This window comes from Drosophila tropicalis, unplaced genomic scaffold, assembly GCF_018151085.1.
Source record: "Drosophila tropicalis isolate 14030-0801.00 unplaced genomic scaffold, ASM1815108v1 contig_878, whole genome shotgun sequence".
Lineage (NCBI taxonomy): Eukaryota > Metazoa > Arthropoda > Insecta > Diptera > Drosophilidae > Drosophila > Drosophila tropicalis.
This window is the reverse complement of record NW_027173374.1, coordinates 10,234,478-10,261,700: the sequence shown is the minus strand read 5'-3', so window position 1 is coordinate 10,261,700 and position 27,223 is coordinate 10,234,478. Positions and strand designations below refer to the sequence as shown.

Here is a 27,223-nt window from a genome sequence, read left to right as displayed (position 1 = left end):
TCAAAACAAGACAGAGACTTAACAGAGCACTGTTATTAAAACGTAAACATTGAGAAACAACAACATACAAAAAAGAACAAAATTATAATTTTTTGCTTTTGTTTGTGATGAACAACGAATTAGAAAACGGCGAGACTTTACCTAAATATTGTGACTACTTCAAGCTTCAACTTGTTGAGGAGTTGGCTTTGGAAAAGGACTATCGAGAGTTGCACTACGGCAAAGTTGCAGTGATTGGACGTTTTAGCTCCGAGCCTGAGGTCATCTGTTTGGAAAACGTGCTCATAGAACGTATGCCAAAGTAAGCGCTTACATGTATGAACTCTTAAATCTACGATTATAAAGTATTTACTTCTATGCAGGGAATATAGATTGTCGACTGGAGCGCTTTCCGTGTTGCTTTTGGACTTTGATTACGATAAGGTCTATGGGGAGCCTTTGACCCACGGACATTTGTGTATTGTCCGCGGTGAAGTAATACTCTGTAATCTAGAGAAACCCACATCTCCTAGGCTATCCACACGTTTCATCCACGAGAATCTAAGAAAACTAAACGAATCTCAGCAAAAGGAATATTTGCAGGATATACATAAAACGTATAAGCCGGCTATTAATGTATGGCATGCGAAACGCATAGAATTGGCTAGTGAATTAATACAAAGAAAGCTTGAGCTAAGAATGTTAGATTCAAACCAATAAGAGATGAACCTACACTATTTGACCACATCCAGAAACAATCCACAATTTTATACATTTAGACAAAACTTTGTCAAGGGAAAGAAACCGGAGTTAGACGACATACAGTGGGAAGAAATTCAAAATTTAGGCTGGCTTGATTTTTGGCACGGTGAGGGCCATCAACTTTTAGAAGAGAAATGGCACACTTTGTATCCAACATTTCAAGAGGAAATTGACATAGCCACTAGTGAGGAAAAGGCCAATTGGCAGGAACTTTGGGAGGAACATTCTACAACAGTCAGCGGCCAATTTTGGCATATATTTTCATGCGCGTTTGAGAACTATCAACTAAGATTTCTACATTCATTAGAAAGTGATGATGATGAGGATGATGAAAGGATAGAGGATGTAGGTCAAACTTTTGACAAACTAGAGCTTGAGAATATTGAAACAGAAATCGAGGAAGAGATCAATCAACTCGCAGACGACTTCACTTCGGATGTGGACGAGGAACATCAATTAAAATTAATGGGACTACCCACTGCATTTGGCACACAACGGCAACACAAAGCAAGGCAAGAAACCCTTCAGCACATTGACTCCGAAACATCAGCCATAATCATGCCTCACGAAAATAAATTTTTGCATCTCACAAAAAAGAATAAATGGCTTAAGGCTAAGGAGTTAAAGAAAAAAATCCGGGATATAACCAACATACCACAATTTATGCAAGATGAAAACCCTCTAAGGAAATATTGGTACAAACGATTCTCCTTGTTTTCTCGCTTTGATCAGGGTATACGGTTGGATCGTGAAAGCTGGTTCTCCGTAACTCCCGAGAGGATAGCAAAACAGACGGCTACTCGTCTGGCCTGTGATTTAATTGTTGATGCCTTCTGTGGTTGCGGCGGCAATGCCATACAATTTGCCTTCACCTGCCAAAGGGTCATAGCTATTGATATTGATGCTCAGAAATTGGCCATGGCGAAGCATAATGCTAAGATCTACAAAGTTGATCATAAAATTGAGTTCATTCATGCCGATTTCTTACAATTTGCCAAAAGTACGCGTTTGAAACCGAATATGGTATTTTTAAGTCCACCCTGGGGTGGGCCCGAATATTTAAAGCATGCCAATTTCGATATTGAGCAAAACCTATTACCAGTAGGTGCCACCGAGTTGATGAATTGTGCACGACAATTGTCCTCAAACGTTGGTTTCTTCCTGCCACGAAATTCCATGATGAAGCAGGTAATTGCCTTAAGTGGTGCGGCGGGTCAGCAATGTGAGGTGGAGCATAATTTTTTGGATACACGGATGGTGGCAATAACAGCCTATTATGGCAAAGATTTGATTAAAGGTGATCGTAACGATGAAGATGATGATGACGATGAAGATGATGATGACGATGAGGAAGACAAAGAAAGTTCTTAGATTTCGCTAACATATATCCATGAAAAACTGAATAATTTGCTTTATTTACTTTACTATACTTTATCTTTTAGGTTCTAACATTAATAGTGCGTCTGAAGCATCTACTTTTTATTGAAATTAATTGTTTTATGTTAATTAGACACTTAAGAAAAAAATGAATTTTAAATGTTTATGCATAAATTTCATATTTCATATTTTTGAGTTAAATAACCAAAACATAACTAATATTTCCTTAAGAAATCTTGCTGTGAAACGGGTAAAAGAAAATCCACATGAGTCTAATCAAAGCAAAAGAAATGTTTTAAATAATATTTATTTCAAGCAACGTCGAAGTAACTTACAAGTTTAGGATTAAATACTTTGGAAATAAGATTTATTTAATTTCATAAAGGGAAATTTCTCTTTCAGAAAGTTCCACACTATAAAGAAAAGTTTAATTTTAATCTAATGAATAAAGTTTGCTATGTTTTTTGGTTACATCTAAATATATATGTATATATGACTACCAATAAGTGATTTCTCTTGCTCCATGACAGTTACCAAGTCACCGCCAAGCACTTTATCCAATTTAGACGGCTTACGAAAAGCTTTTCGTGCTCCTGCTCCAGTTTCAGCTCCTGGCCCTGCACTTGCATCTATTCTTGCACCAGCAACTGACCAATGGTCAACGGTAGCAGAGGTAGACAATTTTTAATTAAAAAGGCAAATGAAACAAACGTGCGCCAATTTTTAAGAACTTTGTGTAAAAACAAGCAAATCTCTAAGCCTCAAGCTCAAGCTTGGCAACGGCAACGCACAAAACAACACACAAAAAGGATTGGCAGGACAGGTTAAAGGACGGAGCAGGGTGAAATGGCTGAGAGAGAGACAGGCAGTGAGCGGCAATTAACATGTTCATGTCACAAAAGTTTCTCATAAATTCCAACGCAGCAGCAGACAACAAAACAACAAGAGAAGCCGAAAAGGCAGGGGGTGGTGCAACCCTTTTCATTGCTAACAACATACTTAACTGAAGGCACAGATTGTGGAAGGATTTGGTTTGTAAAGGGGGAGACGGTGTAGGGGGAGTGAGAGTGGATGTGGCCAATTTACGGAATTTATAGCTGTTAACTGGCAAACTGGCAAATATTTGCCATGCTTCTTCTATTTCACTTGCTTTATTCTGTCTGTGTCTGTGTGTGTGTGTGTGTGTGTGTTTGTGTAAGTGTCTATTTGTCTTGTAATTAGTTTGATTAACTTATTATCGTCTAGCTGAAGTTTAAGATACATTTTCCTAGTCACTAAGATGTTAGATTAGTATCTTATTTCTGTCAGCAAACGTATCCGATAGGAAATTCCGTATCCTTCGCGATATTTTAAGATCTTATATCAGCATTTTAGTTGTTAATTTATAAACATAATCAAGCCAATTCTTCATTTGTTTAGTCAATGAATCTTCTCGCCAGGCTTTAGAATTTCTATATTAGCAAATATTTAAAAATGTCATAAATTTTTAGAAATTATTTAAAGAAAAAGATATACATGTCTGGACATACCTTAGTGTTCAACCCATCAAGACTGAGATACATGAGATGCATGGCCTTCTCCGTCATGTCTGAAACCATTTTTCTACTTTTCAAACGTTTTTCCCATTGTCTTTGGTCATTTTTGAATCACCTTTGAGTCCTTAAGAAACTCCATTTAAGTCCTTTTTTAATATGGTACAATAAACGTATGTTGCCTGTTAAATTGTCAATAAATAACAAACAAATTACCCACTCGTCAAGCGTCACGCGTCACTTTATGTATTATCAGCTACTTAGATCTAATCTGAATCCAAATCGGAATTACCAGTTGCCGTCGGTTCATCTTGTGATACGCTTAATTGTTCCGCCAAGAGGGTTGACAATAACAAAGTAAAAATTTTAATAAAAAAAAGACAGGAAGACACTAATAACAGCAATAGAATGTATATATTGGATTGAGAGTTGGATTTTTATTAGAAGACAAACACGTGTTCACAGCTAAACAGGCTCTGCCACGGTCTTTTGGGCAAAAACAAATTAAGTCACCCTTTTTATTACGCTATTTAATTTCCCAAACGTTATGTTGTTGTCATCGTTCTTTCGTTGACAAATCGTCAACACCCTCCGCCAACCCCTCGTTCTGTTGCAATGTTTGATCTGTAATTTGTGCCACTTGATGAGCATGAGAATGAGGATGGTTTTGGACCAAGCCACCCCTTCCAACCGCTCTCTAAATCGTTGGGGTGGTTTATTTGTATCCACAAATAAGTTACGATTAGGCGGCAATGGCAACCGTGAACAAATCTCAAGGAAATTGCGTAAAATGCGATTATGCAGGTGCAGCTTGAAGTCCTTTCTGTCTGAGGGTAGGACATGAATGCATCAAGTATCATTTAAGAAATGATTTATGCGGTGAAAATGTAAATCAAGTCAATGAATGAATTCAAACAAATATTTTCTTTTAAATTATATTTTGTAGTCCATCTAGTAAGCTGTCATTGCTCAGGGTATTCTCCATAATAGAGGTGTCCGTTGATGGAGCAAACACTATATTAAATATCAAAAAACTATATCCGATTATGTTGAATTTTATATAACCGTCAAGCAAGGAAACCACCATATCTTTATTAGGCTCATGAATACAACCTTTTCCTTTCTTGTCACATCCTTAAGACATCATTCGGATGATTTTATGGCACCCTTAAAGCATCCTTAATCGAACCTTAAGACAACCTTGATCGAAACCTAAACTTATGAAGCCTTAAGGCAACTTTAATACATCTTTAAGGGATCCTTAGGCATTTTCATTTTGTTAAACATATCCCTTGAGATTATAAGGACTATGCGGTTACTTATTATGTATATTTAATAATAACAAGTTAAAAGTTAAACCATCTTGAGATCAAACAAAAATTGTATTCGATTTAACTTATTGATTAATCGTTATTCATTTAGAGAGGGATATTAATATTAATAAAAGTGGCAAGGACAACGTGGCAAGAGGCCATCTGCAATAAGGACAACCACAAGGCAATTACACAAACAAATAACACACACACACTCACACAAAAAGAGCATCATAAGCTTCTCCTTCAACCTCCAATTTACCAGCAGTTCATGGGCAATAAAAAAAAGGAAGCCAAGTAAAGCAAAGCGTAAAATAAGAGCAGTAATATTTAATAAATACTCGCATACACACACACATATATACTTATACACCAATGTGTACAATATTTATATGTTGGTGGTTGAATGCGAAAAACCATAAATAAATACAGAAAGAGACAAAGAAGCCATCGAGATAGGTAATAACAGAGAGTGAGAAAAAGAGACAGAGAGAGAGAGACCGAAAGAGATAAACGCGGCGCATAAAAAGATTAAAACGGCATATCCTCTGTCTTTATATATATATATGTGTGTGTGTGTGTGTAGGTAGGCAGATATATATATATATATGAGTATGTATATGTATATGTATATAGAAATGTGTGTGTATATTTCTGTGTGTTCCATGCATTTTTGGTTGAATACTTGGGAGAGGCGGTAGGGCAGCTAACTTACTTTTACCTCCCCGTCCGCCTATGCCGCACACACCCGCACCATCACCCTGCATTCACTCCTGCCATCATCATTCTTACTGGCATTTCGGTGAAAAAGAATGCTTTTGATCTTCACAAGCGAATGATTTTTAATATGACTTTTTGTTGTACTACACACACACACACACACACACCCCGAATGAAGGACGAGTAGAAGGGGATATAGAAAGATATAAAGGAATAGTGGATGAGTGAGCAAAGCTTAAAAAATATGTTTTTGTTATTGTCATTATCAGATAAAAAAAAACAAGTTAAATGAAGCACAAGTTAATCCAAAGTAAATCAACAGCAATGTATTAATTAGCTTAATTAAAATGCGCACAAACACATGCATTCACTCACACATACAAACTTATATAGATACATCTGGTCTACCGCAGCGCCTAAAATTAGGCAACACTCAAAGCGGACCAATGCGGCTCCTCAGCCTCAACTCATTTTGTCGTAGAGACTACAGAGAAGAACCGAAGGGGAGTGGGCTTAGCGCCACGCATAATGATGGTAATTTGTTGGTTTTGGCCAAAAGAGCAAATGGCATCCTTGGAATTTCAATTAATTTCCATAATTTCCAACGCTTTATGAGCCAGCGAAAGCGTAGCGAAACGTTAACAGCAACGAGCCAAAGTCGAGACACCCGAAAGCACAATGTAAACCAGCGAATCCTCAAGAGGGATGATTTTTGTCTTTCGCATTGGTCCTGCAAAAGTGAAATTGTTTGTCTCTATATAATGAGTTTGTGCTGGAGAAGGGACGTTCAGAATGTGTCACAAATAGATCTGTTTTCGAAGTTTTTCAATAAAAATTGGCCAAACATCTTATTCCTTATTTTCGTACCAATCTTTGCTTTTAATTAACACAACTAACACTATCATATATTCTCTACCATTGAGCTAAGCCAAAAGAACAACCATGTGGTTTTTTTTGTCTCATTGATCCTAACAAAACATGGCATAAGAGGCAAAACTGCAATAAAATTGTAATGGCTTAGAAATTTAGACCCATTATATGTAATTGAAAGTGTCATTTAAATTTGTATTGCATAAACTATAGTTTGTTTTTAATTAAAAGAAAAACAATTTCAAAATTGGCAAATTTGAAAATGTTGAATGTAAAAATTTTGTTTTGCTGCGCTTAGTCCTTTTGACATTTGCTCTGCTCTCATAAACATTTGCAACTAAGCAAAAACGCAGAAAATTTTTAATTAAAATCGAACCACGCCCACCACCAGCATCATCATCACCATCATCACGGGATGGAAATAAGCACCAATTATAAATGTTGCAAATAAATTTCTAATTAAAACAATACAAGAGTTTGTGTCAGAGGTTTGGCCAAACACAGCACAACCTACAAGGACTGCAGGACACCCACAGGAAACAGACAGTTTTTGGAAATCATCAACGAAATTTTTGGCTAATTTTTAGGAAAATTAATTTGAAATATTTCAAGTGTCGGCCAACTGGTTGGCCAGCCAGGAAAAACTCATTTCGGTGGATTTGAGTTTGTGGATTGAATTGCATTGGAGAGGCCAAAACAAAGGATGGCCGAAAAAGGATTTAATTAAAAACGCGAAATGGCGTGTAACCATTTTACCTGCTCTTGTTGGTTTTTGTATGGCCAATTGAAAAATGTTTCCCAAAACATTATAAGTTTTTGGATTTTGATTTGATTTGAATTTGAAAATTTGTAATTAATTTTAGCTCATTTTTTTATTTACATTTTTGTTTTATTTTCTGCTGAGCCATTAAAAAAAAAAAAAAGTAAAACAAATTAAATATTTGTAGGGCCTATAAAAGGAATTCTATGGCCCCCAAAAATACATCAAAAAGGAATACAAAATACAATAAAAACAAAAGAATGACTATAACAAAATGAGAGATGGCAAAAAAAAAGGAGAGAGAAAAAAACGTAAACGAAAAATCGACATTATAAACAACATTATTAAAAACATGCCGCAAATGTTTTTTCTGCTCTCAAATTTTTGAGTCCATTTTGTGCAAGGGGCCAAAGGGCCAAGAGTGGAGAAAGGAGGGCAAAGAAGCGAGTTTCAAGCTCATCATGATGTTGTTCTGTTGGCAAATGAATGCTGCCATCTTGTTTACACTTTTTATGGGAAGGGAAGAATAAGGCAGGCTAATAGAATTAAGCCATGTTTGCTAGCAAGAGCAAGAGAGACAGATACAAAAAAAAAAACGAGAAAGAGAAATCTCGAATATGTATGTATATGTGTGTCTGTGTAAGGCGATGTGAGTGTGTGAGTGTGCGTGGGCTGGGGTTCTTGTGGCATGCAACATAGCCAGGCTCCATAATAATGAAATTATTTTCATTAAATGAGGAAGAATAACTGGCATCCTTGACTAGAGGCAATCGTAGAGTAAATACTATGGAGCGGTTCCCCTAAAGTTGAAGCTTTATTGGTAAGCTAATTCACTAAAGTAATACATTCAATTTATTGAAAAGTAAAAGTTTAGGATTTGGGTTCTAAAACTGTTTGTATTTTGCGATTCTCATCGGAGGCAATCTGATATAAGGGTCTACCTTAACAATGAAAATCTAATGCTAAGCAAAGTGGGCTCTATTATCTTTTCAAATAATCAGAATCTTTTCCTTATGTATGTATGTAGAATGTCGTAGGCTCTCTGTCTCGCTGTCTTATAGGTGAATAAAGTAGTTTTCAAGGAGCAAACGGCAAAAGATTGCTCGAGAGTATTACTTTTTTTAAATACTCAGAAAAGAGAGACAGAAGAAAAGTTAGGTCGATTAGTTTTCATTGGGCCCCTTGGCCCAAAAAAGTAGGCAACATTTTCTGAAACTCCATTCTCTGCTTAATGAAACCCTCGTTACGGCCCTGCACAGCTAATTTCATTTCGCAATTCCTGTTTTTGTCCCATGTTGTGGGCCCTAATCTAATGGCAAGGTTCTGTGCCTTGCTCAATTCCTTGTTCCCTTCATGGGTTCAGACACTTTTGGCGTAATAATTCATAATGAAAAAAGTTTATATTGTATTTTTTATTTAAAAATAAATAAATAAATATTATGGTTATATGGGTAGATGGCAGGTGGACAGCATAAAAAGAGAAGCCACAAGGAAGAGGAATGGTGAGCATGGGCATTATCATCATTATGCCAAATTGTAGGTGGAGGGGGTAGGAAAACCAACGCCAAAGCGACGAAGTTTATCAAAAGCAACAATGGCAATGGCGGCAGACCCCTCTCACTTCAACTTATGCCCCGCATTCTCCTTCCCCACTACATACAGAAACATGCGCAGAAGCCATTACACACACACACACACAAACACACAAATAGAAGTTGTTGAAATGTTTTACCCCTTAACTTTCTGTTGTTGTTGTTGTCTGCTGTTGCTGTCATGCAAAAAATATGAAAATTGTGGTAAATAAACAAAAAAATGGTAGATAAAATATATATAAACCATTTACCTATATACAAAAAAAAGGAACACACACTCACACAGATTTCCTATATATACATATGTATGTATATGTGTTTACATAGCCCAATTTAAGCTCTACTTTACAATTTTACTTGCTCTCTTACATTTTACTGTTATGACTCTCTCTCCCGCACATTGTGTTCTCATTTACTCTGTATGTGTCTCTCTCTCTCTCTCTCTCTGTCTGTCTGTCTCTCTTCAGAAGCCATTTGCCAAGTGGGGCCTTTGGATCATCCTTATCTCATTCTTGTGGGTACATTAGCACTAATGATGATTGAAACGACAAACGTGACGCCCAAAGCTTGCTTAAAGCTTCTCTTTGTCTGCCCTCCCTCACTCTGTGTGTCTTTCGTGTCTCCACTAGATTGGTTGGTTGCCGGCTTTAAATTCCTAACTTTGATTTTAAATTTGTCTTTTTTCACTCTCTCTCTCTGTCCTTTGCATGGGCTCAGCAGGCTTCCCATTTTGTTTTACACTCTTTTTTAGTCTCGTTCGTTTTTCTCAATTTTTGTTGTAGGTTGTGAATTGATTTACTTTGATGATGGTCACTAATTGAAGGGTGAAGAGAGGAGAGCTAAATTGGTAATAGATAGGGCTAGTGGAGCTGGAAAGAGGCTGGTAAAGAGGGAATGTTCTTCTGGCCAACGGTAATGATGGTTGGCATTTGGTGTAGTTTATCAGAGCCGTCGATGACGATGGCCTGTTTAAGTTTTCTCCCTTTAAACACATTGTGGCAAAGATAGTATTTAAAACCCTAGTGCTAGCTACTTAAACTTTAATTTTACATACATTCTAATAGTAAATTAACAATTCATCAGTTAGTTAAAGGTAGAATGACAACTTGTTGCTCTTGCACCTGAAATGCATTTCAGGTTGTAAATTAGCTGGCCTAGCTTACCTAATGAACCTCATGTACTACATCCATACATCTTAGAGAGTACCTAAAATGTCAACAATTCACTTAGAAATTACATTCATTACACACTCGTGTACGGACAACGGTTCGTATAAGTAATATGCAAGTATCTATAGTCAGTCTCAGTAAGCATTTGCAACATTCAACATTGTGGCTACCAAGATGGGATATTTCAAGTACTTAGTGGTTGAACATCTGCAACAAGAAAACAAACCAACCAACAACAACAACAATAGTAACACAGAAGCAACAACTTTGACACTGTCTACATCTCAATTAGGCTATCTTGGCTGTCCATAGACAATAGATAGAGATTACAATAGGAGAAGTCTCTATTTAAATAATGCTTCTTAGGAGAATAAAATAATAATATTCTTCAGTTTTTTAAATGTTTTGTATTATTAAATGTGAAATACATTTCATATAAAAGTAATCTTCCAAAATTATATAAAAGTATAGATCATATATGGAGTTCACATCAGTTCTTTAAGTTTCCTTAAACGAAAAGAAATTTTATAAGAAAAAAACTTTAAATATTGCATTCATTAGAAATTGTTAAATTGTTTTTGCCATCTAGATGTATTTTATTAATTATGAGACATTTTGTCTCAATCATAAATTTGTTCATTTCGCCATATTGGCTTTTTTCATGTTGCTTAATGGCACCGCCCACTTTGTTCAATTATCCATTTATATCATAATTTTAATAACTTTTTATACACTCGCCTCGCGGGCGAAAGGAGGGGGCGGTGAAATCGTCCCTGCGATTGGGTGGGTTGAAGGGTGGTTGAGCCTGCGTTTCAGATAGCTGTTGTTTGATTCCCTTTTATGTAACCTGCCTCTGTCTGGGTGGTTGTTAACCATGATAACGACCCTGATGATGTTGATGATGATGATGGCTCTGCCTCGGCCTCGGCATGGTAGTAATCCGGAAAAAAGAGCCCCAGCATTCTTATATGAGAAAAATCACAACGCCAACTCACAAAAACTCACTCACACACACATACACACACACACACACACACGCAAAGGCATTGAGCAGCGCTGCCAAAGTCAACGTCAACGACGACTGCGACGACTCTGATGTTGGCGAATATTGTAAAAATTTTACGGCCACCAAACTTTTGAGTTCAGTTGAGTTTGCAACACGTTTGCGTTCGGTTCTTTTACGCCATCATTGAGAATTACTCTGAAAATTTTTCTTACACGTGAAAATCTCGCGGAATTCTAGACTACTTTACTCTAAAGGACTATAAATATAATTCGAATGCCGTCGGTGAAACACTTTCAGAAAAATTAATACAAATTATAAGAAATTATCATTTCTGTGTGGTGTGAAATATAATGTTTATGTCTAAACTATTGGGATTACGCGTTCGCCATAAAAAGGAAAAACTGTAAATAATACTTATAATGCTGCCATTTGTTTAATTCAAAAGGTTTGTACAACATACAACAAATGTAGTTTTAATATTAAGACTTGTCAACAATGATTCGAAAATAATGTCAAATAAAGTCTTTAAAATAGAAAGGACTTTGTTTTCGGATGATTGGAACTACATATTTGACAAAGAAAGCTAATTTTCGTTTCAAATTATTTGTGGTTTTATATTAATTAGAAGTATTTATACATAATACTTCAGTATACTAACTAAATAGTCATTTAACTTGAATATCGAGTAATGAGAATAGAAGTTCTAAAGCATGAATAAACTTTTCACTTTATATACAAAAGCTTAACTAAGCGACTAGAAAGAAGTCTTAAATATTAAATTCATATTAACTAAACTAAATCTCACAGCATGAAACTAAAATAAGTCAACTTTAGTTCATATATATATTATATAGTCTAAGGTTTTCTAAACTTAGAAATTTGTTTCTGTCACATGAATCTTTTTTTCAACAATAAGTATAAAAAAACTAAAAATATTACCAATTCTTATATCCGGATGGAATTGGTTATACTAATTTATAAATAAAGCAACATTCGAGGAATTTGAGATTCAGTTTTATTTTATATTATAATTCTATAGTAAATTATGTGGAAAATGTCTAATGAACATGTTGCAAGTTAAGTATTTCAAGATGAAGATCCTGATTAATCAATTATTATCACTTATAAAGTCAATAAGGATACTTATTTTTTGTGTGATTGGCTTAAAGACAAAAATCTTAACAAGGCATTGGGCATTACAGAGGTTTTAGAGAATAAAACTTAAGACTCAACAGTTTAAACAAATACGTTTTCCGCCGGGTCTATCAGGTGGTCATAATAGAGCACGAGGATTAGAATTTTGTCATACCACTTAAAAAATGTAGTCTTATTGATTTTGACCCTTAAAGAATTTTCAGATATTGTTATCAATAGTAAAGAAATTTTATCTCCTCTTGTTTTTCTATAACTTTGCCCTTTAAAAGTCAAGATTGTATCGATATTGTTTGACAATGATTCTATATAATAGGTTAAATTCAACAGAGGTTTTTTTGTAAAAGAAATAATGGGAAAATTCGAAAATATTTCAAAGTCAGGAACAAATTTCATCTCCTTTCTTTCTTTTTACGATGTAGATCCCTCCGATTCGCAAGCAATCTTTATACTTTTATTTTAAGATTTAAAAACGTTAAAACACCCAATTTTCAATAAAACAAGACAATAACAACAACTATGTATACGTTATCTGACACTGTGTGGTTACCAACAAGGGATATGTGTATTTTACCTGGCCGAAACCGACTGCAACCACAATGACCAAAAGCAACAGAAGCAACAACTGTGACAAAGTCCATGTCTCAATTAGGCTATCAAGTTTGCCAATGAATGGCCGACAAATGGAGAAAGAGAGAGGGAAAGAAGGAGAAAGAGAGAAATGAACAAGAAGGAGGGCAATTAGTAAATGAATGCACTCACTTGCCGAGATTCACACAGTGAATGAATGTCAGAGTAAATGTGCATCAATGACACATTATTATGGGGTATATGGGTACCCAAATTACAATATATATGTATTTGAAAATGTTTTTTAAAAGTAAATTCCCCTGCAGGCTCCACACTGATCCAATCTTGTAATATAATCCTTTGAAAGTTTTCTAAAAACTATTATTCAATTTGTCTAATTGGAATTAAAAGCAATTCAAATCGATGGAAAATCTTCAATATAAACAAATGTGGCCAATAAAAAATCTTTTAGAGGCTTGTGTAGACTGCTATTATGAAATAGTTATTAACATTTTTTGAGGTTTTTGAAGTAAAAAGATTGATCTTAAATGAAAAAGTATTATTTTGTATAGCATCTTGAGGACTATACTAACCCTCCATGGTCACCCTTCATATAATCCTACCTCATTGTCATGGTTTAGAGACCAAGACCTATTCCGAATAAGGATTGAATTACATTTAATTGTTGACAATGGACAATGAATGCATTAAACTAAAGTCATTGACATTTCTCTGTCTCTTTTTTGTTACATTTTTGCAGCTAAAAGAGGAGACGGGAAGCACACAAGAGTGAGAGTCAAGAGCTTCTTCTTTTTTATTTTGAGGGGCAACAGAGTGGCAAATACTAAGCATGTTGCAGAATCCTTCCAAATATCACGCAAATCCTTTGTCACACTTTCTGGCATTGCATAACACACAGGCTCAAGCAGCGGCTGCAGCAGCAGCAGCCGCAGCCGCTGCGGCAGCAGCAACAACAAACCATCATGGTGGCGGTCAACCGCTTCATGCATTGCCCACAGCTGCTTTGGCTGCTGCTTTGACAGCAGGTCAGAGTCAGAGTTCATACCAAATGGAGCAGCAGCAGCAGCAGCATCATCATCATCATTCCCATCATCATTCACATAATCAACAGCAGCAGCAGCAGCAACTGAACCACCCACCGACAACAACGTCTACAACATCTCACCCACCACCAACAGCAGCACAAGCACCCGCTACAGCAACAGCTCCAATAGTCCATGGCCAGGTCCAGGCGCAGTCGCATGCGCAGCTTTTTGAGGCAGCAGCAGCGCATTCCTCCCTGGATGTGGGCAAGTCCTTTACAATAGCCGCCATTTTGGGTTTACAAAATAGCCAGCGAAAGGACTATAATAATGCCATCAATTTGTCCCTCAATGGTCACAATCGCAATGCTGCCGATGTGGAGGACACCATCAACAACAACAACAACAGTCAAAGTGTAAATAACTTTAATTGTGATACCAGCAGTCAACATCGCTACCATCCACCCCATTCTCAGGGATTTTCAAATGCCTCTGTATCAGTGGTGGGACCTTCCGCCTTGCAGAGCCTCCAGCAATTGCATCAGCATCATGCCCAGCAACAGGCTTCACTTAATTTCCAGCGAGAGAAACTTAAGTCGGGTGGGTGTCTAATGATTAAGCAAGTGAAATGAGTTCAATTTACCCCCTAATGTATGCAATAAGCAGTCAAAGAATTCGTTTTTGAAATATCTGTGAATAATAAAATTGAACCCTTTGCAAACATTGTTTATGGAAAATTATTAAACAAAAGTTATAAACGAATTCTTTATCTGATCTTGGCATACCTAAGGGAGTTAGTTATTCCCATTTTATAAAATCGTACATTTATCCTCTTTATAATAATGTTTACATGTCCTTTTCCTGTTTTTCATAACTCTTAGATTCCCATAAAAAAAGTTCACTTAAGAACAAACGGGTACGCACAATTTTTACGCCCGAACAACTAGAATGCCTAGAGGCGGAATTCGAGCGACAACAATATATGGTCGGTCCCGAGCGGCTTTATCTAGCACATACTCTGAAATTAACGGAAGCCCAGGTAAAAGTCTGGTTTCAAAACAGACGCATCAAATGGCGGAAACATCATCTGGAATTGACGCAACAACGTTTGGCCTTGATTAGGCAAACCCAATTACCAGGAACCGGTGCAGGAACAACAGGAATCGCTACGGCTACCACAGCTAATTCGGCGGCCTCTACCGATTTAACTGCTGGTTCGCCCAGTGGGGCAGAGGATGATAACGAGGATAATGATAGTAAGCAATCGTTTTCTCTGCCGCCTCTGGGTGCTCTTAGTCGTGGTCCGCCTGCCTCGCCCAGCGAATCCGATTTGTCTATATGCAATGACTCATTGGATGGCGGGGATAGTCTCATGGATGGTGGCAGTGAAGAGGCTTAAAATTTGTAAACTCAATTTTTGTATATATAGTCCAATAAAAAAATATGTTTAATGTAAAGATTTGCTGAAATGTTTTGCTCAAAAGGAATGCAATGCCAATCCGAATTAGTTCCTAAAGAAGCAATTACAATATCAAAGTTCTTTAACAATTTGTGTATATATATCTACATAGTACAATACATTTATATTTTATCACATAAACAAATATATAAAATAGATTTATTGCTGCAATGCTGCCCTTGCACTGCGATCATGACACGACAGATGAACCACCTGACCATTGGGATAGCGAACAAAGGCAGATTGGCTGGAAAAGCGTTTCTTACACTCTGGACACACGCTGAATTCGTTGAGCTCAAATGCGATTTGCTTCTGGTTCTTTAGTTCGGACTGCAGACGGTTGGATTCTGCCTCCAGCAGACCAATCATCATTTGCCGTTGATGTTTGTCGGCCAATTGTGTACGAATGCTTATCTCCAGATAATTTTGCAACTGTTTGAGGCTCATGTCATCGGGTAAATACTTAAAAAAAGGGAAGAGAATCATCAAATGAAACGAAACCATTACTAGTTTCTGTCATACTTACTTGGAATATATCTGATGGATCAATTTTTGTTGCATAGGCGTTGAGCAAGTCCAATGCTACTTTTCGATTGGGTTTAACGAAATCTAGATGCATTGTTATGCCTTCATAAGGTGCCTGGGGCAGAGGATTTAACACAGTTTTCAATAATATGTGAAAAATATTTTCATCGTGCCCATAATTGGCCTCTGCATATGCCTTGGCCTTTGAGACATCACCCAAGGCTTGTATATAAATTGCCAATACTTTTTCATGCTTTTTCAAGCGGCCCAGAATGAGAGCACGCTCCTCCAGAAGCACGGTAGTGGGAAAATCCTCCAAAACACGATCTGGGCTATAGCTATTGGTCTCTGCAAGCATTTTATAGAGCTTGGAACGTAGCGGCTCAAGATCTGGGTTGTTTTTATCGTTCTCCAGCATACGTTGTACTTGTTCTCGATATTGCTTGATCAGAAGATTGTGACGCAAGGTGTTCGTGTCATCCCAAATATTTATTACATGTTCCAAATATGGGATGACCAAGGATTTATGCTTGCTGACCAAAAAGTCAAGAACCTTTGCCCGTGGTAGAGATTCAACTTCGATAAGCTCAACTGTGAATATGGTAAGACCTCCTTGGGGTGCTTCTTGAAGAACCCAATCTGCAAACTCAAATATTAGCGGCAAATGATCCCCGCCCAATTGTTGCAAATATCTAATGGTTCTCTCTCTGCCCTGGAGCACTGAACCTTCTTTGTTTGCTTGCTCTCGTAACAATTTTAGGGCCTCTTTGTGTTTGCCTTTCATTTGATATAGAATAATAAGCTCAGAGATTTTGTTATGCTTTTTCAACGTCTTTTCCGACTCCTCCAAATGACATTGATTGAGCCGAAGCAATGGCGCCACCAGTGAATCATTGGTTTGTAAATAGCACTTTAGTAAAGTGGTGTCTATGATCTCTAGCAAAGATTTCGATGAGCTTTTGGCGTCACGCAATTTAACGACCTCTCGTTGTCGGGCTTGGGCTAGGAATTCTATGAGAGCTAGGTAGGCATATTCCAGATCGCGTTCCTCCAGCTGGGGCACACTTGCCGTTGGCACTGCATCCATGCCTGTTGTAGCAGCCAGTTCTGGCACCAAATTTGGAAACAAGCGGATGACGTCATAGGGATCAATGGATGCCTTTTCAAACTCTTTCATGGCTGCAGAGAATTCCTTGTTAGTGAATAATTCTTTTGCATAAAACATATGAATTTGGCGTATGGTTTGAGCTTTATCCTCCGCCGGCTCCTTGGAGATTTCCTACATTGGAAAGCATCAAATAAAAACCAAATCAATGGCAGATTATATAAACAAAACTCACCGTCAACTCTATAGCCAATTGGTATTTTTTTTGGTGGAGTAATTGCGCCCTTTGAGTCGGTATATCCACCAGACGTATGCACCACAGTTCTGATGTGGCAGCTGCAAAAATAGTTCCTCCCTGTGAACGTACCAAAAATTTGCTCTTCTGCAGCTCGGGTATTGTCTGGACAAGAGTGTCCTTGCCCACTAAACTGCGGACTTCAACAGCGCTTTGTGTGCGACCCACAACATAGGGTTCATCCCACACTAAAAACCGAAATCTTGATTAAACGTCAGATAAACTTAACTTCTTTAAAACTTACCCAAACCTAAAAGAGCCTGACTCCATGCCAATGGAGGCAAAGCATTTTTTTGGTCAATGCTAACAATTTCGGTAGAACCATCTCTGCTTACATATTTACTGGGATCGACCAAGATTAGATAGTCATCTTTTGATACGCCCAAAAGATCTTTTCTTATAAGGCTGATGCATGGTTCTCTACTTGTTGCCGAAGATGTTGGGAACAGATCATGCTTAGTTGGAGGTATCGTACTAATCTGTAGGGAGACATTTTTAGAATTGAATTCTATTGAGATTCAAGGGAAGTTCTCACATTGTAGACCACATATTCATCCTTGCATCCCACACAAATAGTCTGGCCAACCCAACATAGGGACCGTGGCACATCGGCTAGCTCAATAGATAGCTCCAGCGAAGCCAATTTATCCTTTTTCCAAAAGAAAAAAATCAATCGACGTCGTATGGCACAGCACAGGCGTATAATGGTGGCCGTTTCACCGGTCGTCGATTTCTGGGAATCTACATCCAAAGTAAATAATGTAACTCCCTTGGTATCCTGGGAAACGTGCGCCAGCACAAAACTGCTTTCCATTCGGCTGAGATCACATACATGAATCATTTGGTCGGTGAGTACAAAGAGCAGTTTCTCCTCCTCTATCACCTCCATTTGTGTGATGGGTTTGCGACTGAAATTCTTGTTAAACATCCTCATATCCACTCCAGCCTTTTCATCGACAGAGTACATAATAATTTGACCACTTCTAGTTCCAAGGATGACATTGTTGCCATATGCAGCTAATGATTCTATTTGTACAACCTGTTTCAGGATGGAATGCACTTGATATGCCTGATGCATTTTTCCGAATTTGTTTATAGACTGCAATCACCGCATCAGCTGTTTTAACCATTGCTTAGTGATGGTAGTGTGGGCTCACACCCACATATCGATACAGCCACCCACCGTTATTTCATATTTCAAAAAATAAAAAGAAATGCCGAATCAAAATGGATAATTTGTTTCTTTAACAACATTCCCGTTATGAATATAAGGATGACTTTTAATAAGCGTTTGATTTTGAAATTTTCTCTATCAGCTGTCGACAATGACGAATTGAAAATTGCATCTGGCATCCTTGATTTGGCAGGGCTGCCAGACCCAGCCAGAACACTGCAACGGCCACACTACGCTCTTTTAGCGAGGCTAAGGCAAAACTGTCACATTTACATCTCAAATCTGGCAAAATTCGTAAGTTTTGTAATGAAATTGAGACATAAAACATGTGATTTAGGTGATATTTGTATTTAACAACAACCATTCGATATTGTCAATAGTGTCGGAGATAACCAAAATACACAAGCAGTAACCCTCCCCAGACAAAAGCAAATACACAACGTCGACAGAGAAGCAGCAGAGAAAGTAGCAGCAACATGCCCAAGAATAAAGGAAAAGGTGGCAAAAATCGTCGTCGTGGTAAGAACGAGAATGAATTCGAGAAACGTGAATTGATCTTCAAGGAGGATCAACAGGAGTACGCTCAAGTGACCAAAATGCTGGGCAATGGTCGATTGGAGGCAATGTGCTTTGATGGCGTCAAACGTCTGTGTCACATTCGGGGGAAACTTCGCAAGAAGGTGAGTAGTAGGAGTGCGTCCACCATAAGAGAGAGAGAGAGAGAGCAAGTGCCTTGCCTTGGCGTTCGCTCTCTTAATTTCTTTGTATTATTTCTGTTATGTGCTCTCTTAAGAAATTTTTTACTCGGCATGGCATTGATTATTTATATTATTTGCAAAATGTTATTGCACTTGCTTTCCATTTTTAGGAGAAATGTTTTGTAGAATATATGTACATACATATAGAGTACAGTCTTACATCTGTTATATATGTACATAGATACTCTCTGTTGTTGTATGAATCAGGTAGAGATACTACATAAAGGCACAAGCATTGGTGGCTACTCGTCCTAAGAATTTTAGCATGATGAAGGTCAGGCTTTCCCTAATCTGTCTTCATGTGCAAACGCGTTGGTGCATTTCTACCTGATTCTTATCATTGATCTTTGCAAGGTCTTTATTGTCCAGTAACGCTCTATACCTTTAAATATCTATTTAAAGAACAACTGTGGACTGATTCACTTTGGCGCTTGAATTATGCATTTTAAGGAGTAAAACAGTCTAAAAAAACTTAAGTTAACATTTGTAATTGTTCTGTAATTATAGGTTTTCTTAATGAGGTCCTCTATAGTTTGTGCAGATTTTTATTAAATTTAGTTGATGTAAATAGTTAATGAATTTTAGTTATTTTGAAGACAATTTTGATTAATATACAAACCTATAGATTTTGTCGATATACTTGGATCTTAGAAAGAGGGATTGTTTTTTATAAATTTTCACGAGGCCTGATTGTATGCTTATATAAACTAATCAATTTGTTAATTCTAATCTAAATCTATTAATACCCAATATAATAAGCAAATATTTGGTATTTCCGATTTAAGTCAGTTCCTCGAAATCCATCAAATTTTTAAGGGTACTTCACCCTGCCATGCCATTTCACGACCTAAAAAATGCTTCATAAATTAAATGGCAAATCAAGAAAGACGTCATACATACAAAAAAAAAAAAAAAAAAAAAAAAAACAAGAATCAGATTCGATATGATATTTTTCGGTACGTCACTATGAGGTACAATTTATGAGAACAATCTAAAAAGTCTACACCCCCAATCAATATCAAGATTGTTGTTTATATGTACTGGCAACGTAACCAAAACAAAGATGTACCAACTAATTAAACGTAGATATCAGAAGAGCAGAGAATACCACGCCCATTCGATCATTCAAATGCAAGTCCAAGTTTAATTTATGAAACTCTGAAAACGAAATTCCAAATATTTGCAAAATCATCGGAGAATTGCAATTTTTTCCATGTTATTCAAGACCAAATTCGTAGAAAGGTAATAAAAGTTGGCATTGTTCTTTTGCCTTGGGCACGTGCTATTGGCTCTAGCAACAGCTGCCTGATTTGATTAAATTCAAATAGTAAAAAAAAGAGAGTAGTTCATAAAAGACAATAAAAAATATACATATAAGTTATCTTATCAATAATGTCCAAGACATTGAATGCAAAAATTATGGGACATAATTGCTGTCCAAAATTACGTCGCAATTTGGTCAAGAAATATTTGCGTATTTCAGTTACTAATACTCAGTTTATGTAAAATGAATGATTAGAAGTAGAATTCCACTTGTTTAGAAAATTCTTAAGGGGGTTGGGTCTTAATTTATGATTACTTATTTCATCATAAGTGGGGCTGCTTTTGCGATTAGTTTTATGTTTATGGAGTGTGAATTTCTCTTTTTTTTTTTTTTGTGAATGCTATAAAAAACAAGTTCAATGAGCAAATTCCACATATTTTGGTGGCTGTGATTTCTAAAGTTTCTTTGATCCTCGTAAGGAAATTTTTGTACTTTACCCTCTTAAATGTCAATTTAAGACAGAAATGTATCAATCAATCAATTAATCTAATTACCAAAGTACAATAAACCTTTTTTTCAATTTGCAACAGGTAAAGTCCAATCATGTCTAGACAATAACAACAAAATTAAACCACGTAGAAAGAAAGCAAGCCAAGAGAAAAAAAAACCTTGTACTACATTGTGCCCCAAAATTTCCGTCGTCGTCTGTCAATCATAAAGCAGGCAGCTGATCACCGATTTGCACCTGAAAACCGTATGACTTTCCTAGCTAATCTAACTAAGTTAATCTTTAGTATAAAATACAGGAAAGTAGCAGCGACATTTCATGACGCTTTCATAATCGTAGCATGCTTATTCCCCACGCCAAAATTCTGCCATTACTTTAACTCATTTTTTTGTTTGAGTTTTTCGGCAAGGGGTAATCTTCAGACATTGAGAGAGAGCATGACTAATTCATTTGAAACACGGCGCCAATTACATACGTGGATAAGGCGAAATGCCTCCCCCCTAATCACCATTCACCCACCCAGCAACAGAGCACAGTGGGTCAAGAGAGATCACAGTGGATTTTCGCATTTAAGGTTTAAGTCCGAACCTTTAAAGAAGATACATAATTCCCATTCCCGACTATGTTACACAAAACCTCATGATATTCACCCAACCATGTGGCAGATGAAACTTTTCATATCTATAACTACTTTCAACATTTTCTACCCTAAAACTAACCACTGTACATAGAGGGGGGACGAACCTTATCTTCTACGAAGTGTGCTAATTTCACCATTAAAAAAAAATTAAGGCTTAGCTTTTTTTGTTTTATAAGAAATTAAATATTTGCATTTTTATTTTTAGTAAAATATTTTTTGTTTTGTTGTTCTTAAAACTATTTTTATACAATAATATCTAGTGAGATTAATTAGTCTTTTTTTTGTGTTTTGTTTTAATGAGTTTTTTTTTTGTTAGTTTTTATTTCGAAAATTATTATTATTTTTTTTTTTTCCTATAACATTCGAGCTACGAGTCCTTGAGGATTCTCTCCTTTTTCTTCTTCTTGATAATGATGAGATGCCAGTTAGATGATTTGAGTGGCTGATGTGATAACTTGATTGATCCAATCGGTAAATGCCGAGACTCGAACAAACACTGATGGAGCATTCTTTTGTCCACATGGCATTTTGCCCCATGAGACTATGCCAATGACAATGTTTGCCTGTTCGAACTGCTCCTCGCAGCATTGTTGGATCAATGGGCCACCAGAATCAGCAGTGCAGATGCTAACACCTCCGGTTAATGGGCCCGTGCAAAGATTCGTTTCGTGCAGCTGCAAACCAGAGCGAGCTAATATTTGTTCACACAGCGACATATCCAAAATTGGCATATTGGCCTCTTGCAATTTATGCGGATAGTTGGGAACAGCTGTCATGGAGACATTGCCCCAGCCGTAGAGTGTGCCATAGCCATCGGGTAGAGCATCCTGTTCGGGTAAAGTGGCTGGTTGGACATACTCATCGAAAACCAAAGGAGTTTTCGTATAGATGAGAGCAATGTCATAGGGATTGACGCCACCCAAATACAACTCATGACGGACATAATAGTCAATGCGTCGCAATTGAATGTTGGCCGCCTCACCGCGATGATCGTGAATGTCATGACTGCCAGCCACAATGACTGAATTCTCCACCGATTGATGTGAGGTCAGGCAATGGGCTGCCGTCAATATCCAATGCTCATTGATTACAGTCCCAGCGCAGTAGTGCACCAATCCCTGATCTGGTGTCATCTGTTGTATGCTAACTACATAGGGGGCACTGTGTGGTGTTGCCTCCCGTTTGGCCAGAAACTTTTTCGACCAATGTGTCTGCCGAGGGGACTCCAAGGTGCTGATCCGATTCTCCAATAGTCCATAGGCTGCCAAATTCAGAGCCATGGTGTGTCCTGCTCCACCGGCGCTTCCACATTTGCGGACCGATGGCAACATGTTGCCGCCTGTTGAACTGGAGGCAGCTGAACTTAGTACCACCATTATGCTGGCAATGGTGGTCAATATGACGGAGTAAATACATCTGTATGAGAGTAGCATGATATCCTCGCTCTGGTTGCACGCGCCGCACGAATTAATTGAGTAGTACGAAGAAATGTTGACGGGTTGAAGAACGGCGCGACTCGAATTTATTATTGTTTGTTGTTGTTTGAATTCTTTGTTTAGCTCTTGGCTTTTGCTTTTGTGTATTGATAACACTTCACTTTTCGCTTTGGCATGGAATACACTTTTAGCGGCTAAATTTGCCGTTTTTGCCAGTCTCTTTAATGTTTCTTGCTTGAAGGCAATTTCAAATTTGCCCGTTTCACGTCGAGACTGGCGGTATTTATAGGCTGGAAACAGAGCCATCGACTCTCTGAGAATTCCTTCTATTAGTAAAAGGTGTTATCTTGCAGAACCGAGCGAGAGAGAGGGAGAAATAAGATCGCTTATCAGTGTCAAATCGTTTTTGGGAGAGCTTTGGCAACCTTAACTTTGATTTTTGAGGTTCAAGAGAGAGAGAGAGGGACATAAAATAATTATTCCATCTAGGGTATCTTCTTTTACTTTATGTATATAGTATATACATAGTTTCCCATGAATATAAATGACACATATCATAAGAATAAATCCACTAGGTATTATATTTGAGTAAACTTCTTATTTCTCTTTAGTACTTATTAAGTTTATTAGCTTAATATGATAGAAACTGACAATAGTAAAAATTGTTAATGCGTTTTTACTCTATTTAAATAGTTCTAGATTTATTCTTAAGTAGCAGTTTCAAAATTGAAAACCAAATATGGTGAAATATTAAACTGTCCCGTTTTCCCCCATTATATTCTTGAACTTTGTACCAAATCGAATTACACTTTAAATAGATAAAAACTACTACTAGTTGCCGTTTTAAAACTTATTTAGTAACTGTCATAATAAAAAAATAGAAAGATATGCTCTAGACACTTGAGTTTGACGCCGATTAGTTGTCTAGTCAATCGATGATTCAGCTTTAAAATAATTTTCCATGTGGATAGGTTAAACGAGGTAATTAAATATACCGTTTTTTGTAACCTCCATGAGAGAAAGGGCATTTCTATTGCCACATTTACCAAGGAGAAAGGTTGTTGTGAAGTATTCTTATCAATTTTGCTTACATCTTCCGCATTTTTTTCTTATTTATTCAATTTCCAATATATGATTCTGATTCTTGTCTATATATAGAAATTTTTGTCACAGCTGGCCTAAGAATACCAAACCTCTGACGAGTCAAAACACTGCCTACCACCCTCCTCTCTCTCTCTTACTCTCCCTGAAAAGTTAACGACATCGAATCGATCGTTTAGGTGATTCCCAGGTGGGAGTGTGCTAAGTGGTAACGCTTATCTATTTTTGCCCACACTTTTGTTGAATTTTTACAATCAAAAGAGTATATCATTATTATCATACACATATATGGGGCTTGGGTAATACGGGTAATTTTGATACGATTTAGTCAGCGCACGGTGTATGCGTGCGGTCCGATCTCCTCTATGCCTGATCTATCATGTCCCATCCCATCGTATATAGATAAGACCCAACAAAAGTCATGACCACATGCCATCAATTTAGGAAAAGGTTTATGATTAATGCTACAAAGTTCACAAGGCCCCTCGAGTTTTATGTATGAGGAAGTTTATTTCCAACGACGACGTAATTTATGAATTATTTAATGAATTTTTAAGCCGAAAAATTGAATTTAGCCGTTATCATAAAATTGTCAGGTTCTAATGGAATAACCATATAAGTATATTTGAATGTGTCATATTTATCATGCAATATACGAATGGTATTTATTATATTGCAGGCATGCATTCTTAGGCGTAGTAAGGCCAAAACGGAAGTGGTAAAACAAAGGCCATAGTAAAGGAAATGGAATTTATGAATGGGCTATTTTTCTATTGATTCATTTGAGTTGAACAGGGGAAGTAACTCTGACTGACCACAGGTATTTATCCTAGGTCATTGATTCATCGTGTTAGCTGATTCTACTAAATGGAATTAGCATGAATTGGAAGCAGAAACTATTTGAATTAAATATTCAGATATAATGACTAAAAAATTTTAGTTAAGTTGTTAACAATTTGCTAGAGACTCGCAATTAGCAAAGAGGAGACCCATTAATGCGGGAGCACACCCCCTCCTTAGATGGGCAGGTTTTTGCTTGTCGTCTTGCATGTTCTTGCTTGTCGCGTCTTTAAGATAAGTGAGTGTTGGCTTGCGTCAGTTAAATTTCAGAGTGCAATTAAATACATTATTGAAAAAATATCTACAATCAAATCTCAACTTGTCAAATTACGATTACGAATAAATATCTGGGGTATTATAAGACTAAGAAATTTGGCTTTGCCTGCCATCAGATAAGTAGAGAACGTGCCCAGAAACTTGTTTGCAAATGGAATTCATTCAAAGAATTCTCTTATCTTTATCTCAGAAGATGTTAACGGTGATAACTTGTTTAATGCCACGTCAAGTAGACCTCAACCTACTAATGGAACACGTTTTATTTTAAATGTGTTTTCTTAATACATTAATCTTCCAAGTTATAAGTTTCAAGAACTAGTTTAGCCAATAATTTGCAATTGATATGCCCCTTTTTTTTTAGTCTATATTATATAATATACAATTGAAGTGGTGTCTAGCATTCCTGATAATAATCCCATAGAAAAAAAGTAATTAAAAGTCAAAGACACAAGCAAAAGTAGTTACTCACGTGATGTTTGTGCGATTACTACCAATCTTTGTCGTATTGCATTGTCATTTGGGGCCTGCCTGGCGATCATATCTCTCTCTCCACCCAAGACTTGAATGAATCTTTTACTCTACACCTTTTTCTGGCGAATATTCTATGGCCAAGGTTAAATACAAAGCAAAAAGAAGAAATACCTGAAATGGTTGCGCACGTTTGTGAAATACCCAGAACTGGGCCAACATATTGCGACAAATTTTTAGTTGCGTTTGTTTAAAGATCAGTTATCTATTAACAATTACAAGTTTGGCAAATTGTTGGACTTTTTCCCAGCGACAGTGCGCCAGCCTTTTGAGTCATTGCAGAAAAGGTATCTAAAATGGTAAACAAACTATTTTTAATGTTTTCTTTTCTTTGTTTCTAGGTATGGATCAATCAAGGTGACATTATATTGGTTGGTTTGCGTGATTATCAGGACTCGAAGGCTGATGTTATATTGAAGTATACACCGGATGAAGCTAGAAATCTGAAGACCTATGGCGAATTCCCTGAATCGGTGCGCATCAATGAGACAGTCACATTCGTTGAGGATGGCTTCGATGAAGATATTGAATTCGGTGATGAAATTAGCTCAGAGGATGATGCTGATTCTGTGGATAATATCTGATTAACAAGAAATAAATTAACAACAGCAACATCAACTACAACAGCAACAGCAGCAGGAGCATCGACAGCAGAACTAGTGGAGAGTCATCGTCAAGATTAGGGAATTAAACGAATTGTAAAAAGCATAAAAGAGTATAGAAGGAAAGCTAATAATACATAATATCCCCTCCCCAACCCCTCAAACCATCAACCAGCCAATTAAGAAACCGATCCCCCTCTTACCAACCATTTTGAAGTTAAGGGAGAGGCGGCACCCAAACAAAACAAAAAATCAGTTGTACAATTTAACAAATTTTCCATGCTTCTGTCTATTTGGTATAAATTAAAAATAATAAACCATTTCCAAGTCAAGTAGTAAGTTTCCAAAATTCAAATAATGTATAATTGTGTAAAACAAATAATAGTAGAACTGGAGAAAAACAAAATTATGAATTAAACGAAACAAAAAAAAAAAAGAAAAAAAATTGAAAAACCATTGGAACAAAACCGATTTAGTTATTTTTTTAAACCAGGAACAAAACATGATTTATATAGGGTTAAGAGGTGTGAAACGAATCACGAAAAGTTTTCAATTTGTAGCTAAATAGCAAGTAAGCGAAATCGACACAAATCTATGAACAAAAGTCACCCATTATCCCCACCCCATATCTAATAATTCCTTTTGCCAGGCATTATGTTTCATATAAATTATTGTTGTTGTGTTTTATAGTTTTCCTATATTGTTTTCTTTTTTGTTTTTAAGTCTTGCATTCACTACATACATATATTCAGCGTCCTCTACGAATACATACATAAATGTAACTTCTGAATAATGAAAAGAATTTCCAAAATAAATAGTTAATTTAATCGAATGCAAAGCGACAACTTAACTAACTCATTAGATATT

General features: G+C 36.8%; 6 protein-coding genes across 6 annotated transcripts; 4 read left to right on the top strand and 2 right to left on the bottom strand.

The window, feature by feature from the left end:
* The first annotated feature begins 29 nt into the window (after positions 1–29).
* Positions 30–699, top strand: moi (modigliani). Its single transcript, XM_068300054.1, has 2 exons — positions 30–301; positions 363–699. Exons 1-2 carry the CDS (start codon positions 108–110, stop codon positions 697–699), a joined length of 531 nt encoding a protein of 176 aa, XP_068156155.1. The 5' UTR covers positions 30–107.
* Positions 700–702: 3 nt separating this feature from the next.
* Positions 703–2,597, top strand: Tgs1 (Trimethylguanosine synthase 1). Its single transcript, XM_068300053.1, has one exon. The coding sequence runs from the start codon at positions 703–705 to the stop codon at positions 2,110–2,112; it is 1,410 nt and encodes a 469-aa protein (XP_068156154.1). The 3' UTR covers positions 2,113–2,597.
* An 11,055-nt stretch (positions 2,598–13,652) lies between these two features.
* Positions 13,653–15,244, top strand: LOC137583796 (homeobox protein B-H2). The gene is made up of 2 exons (XM_068298930.1): positions 13,653–14,445; positions 14,727–15,244. The coding sequence occupies exons 1-2, from the start codon at positions 13,653–13,655 to the stop codon at positions 15,242–15,244; spliced, it is 1,311 nt and encodes a 436-aa protein (XP_068155031.1).
* Positions 15,245–15,271: 27 nt separating this feature from the next.
* On the bottom strand, positions 15,272–18,358 carry Vps39 (vacuolar protein sorting 39). The gene is made up of 5 exons (XM_068299970.1): positions 17,765–18,358; positions 17,474–17,708; positions 17,170–17,417; positions 15,831–17,108; positions 15,272–15,766 (listed from the first exon to the last, which is right to left on the bottom strand). Exons 1-5 carry the CDS (start codon positions 18,305–18,307, stop codon positions 15,464–15,466), a joined length of 2,607 nt encoding a protein of 868 aa, XP_068156071.1. The 5' UTR covers positions 18,308–18,358; the 3' UTR covers positions 15,272–15,463.
* Positions 18,359–18,560: 202 nt separating this feature from the next.
* On the top strand, positions 18,561–27,188 carry eIF1A (eukaryotic translation initiation factor 1A). The gene is made up of 3 exons (XM_068299715.1): positions 18,561–18,697; positions 18,784–19,083; positions 26,096–27,188. The coding sequence occupies exons 2-3, from the start codon at positions 18,880–18,882 to the stop codon at positions 26,336–26,338; spliced, it is 447 nt and encodes a 148-aa protein (XP_068155816.1). The 5' UTR covers positions 18,561–18,697; positions 18,784–18,879; the 3' UTR covers positions 26,339–27,188.
* LOC137584897 (anionic trypsin) lies at positions 21,855–23,249 on the bottom strand. Its single transcript, XM_068300491.1, has one exon. The coding sequence runs from the start codon at positions 23,004–23,006 to the stop codon at positions 21,999–22,001; it is 1,008 nt and encodes a 335-aa protein (XP_068156592.1). The 5' UTR covers positions 23,007–23,249; the 3' UTR covers positions 21,855–21,998.
* Positions 27,189–27,223: the final 35 nt, after the last annotated feature.

Excerpts from the sequence above, each read along its gene's own strand:
- Vps39 (XM_068299970.1), bottom strand. The coding sequence starts at position 18,307 with ATGCATCAGGCATATCAAGTGCATTCCATCCTGAAACAGGTTGTACAA. Across the intron at positions 17,418-17,473 it reads TCAGGCTCTTTTAGGTTTGG|TGTGGGATGAACCCTATGTT; the intron begins GTAAGTTTTAAA and ends TTCGGTTTTTAG. Across the intron at positions 15,767-15,830 it reads ATCCATCAGATATATTCCAA|TATTTACCCGATGACATGAG; the intron begins GTAAGTATGACA and ends CCTTTTTTTAAG.
- eIF1A (XM_068299715.1), top strand. The coding sequence starts at position 18,880 with ATGCCCAAGAATAAAGGAAAAGGTGGCAAAAATCGTCGTCGTGGTAAG. Across the intron at positions 19,084-26,095 it reads GGGGGAAACTTCGCAAGAAG|GTATGGATCAATCAAGGTGA; the intron begins GTGAGTAGTAGG and ends CTTTGTTTCTAG.
- LOC137584897 (XM_068300491.1), bottom strand. The coding sequence starts at position 23,006 with ATGCTACTCTCATACAGATGTATTTACTCCGTCATATTGACCACCATT.
- Tgs1 (XM_068300053.1), top strand. The coding sequence starts at position 703 with ATGAACCTACACTATTTGACCACATCCAGAAACAATCCACAATTTTAT.
- moi (XM_068300054.1), top strand. The coding sequence starts at position 108 with ATGAACAACGAATTAGAAAACGGCGAGACTTTACCTAAATATTGTGAC. Across the intron at positions 302-362 it reads CTCATAGAACGTATGCCAAA|GGAATATAGATTGTCGACTG; the intron begins GTAAGCGCTTAC and ends ACTTCTATGCAG.
- LOC137583796 (XM_068298930.1), top strand. The coding sequence starts at position 13,653 with ATGTTGCAGAATCCTTCCAAATATCACGCAAATCCTTTGTCACACTTT. Across the intron at positions 14,446-14,726 it reads GCGAGAGAAACTTAAGTCGG|ATTCCCATAAAAAAAGTTCA; the intron begins GTGGGTGTCTAA and ends CATAACTCTTAG.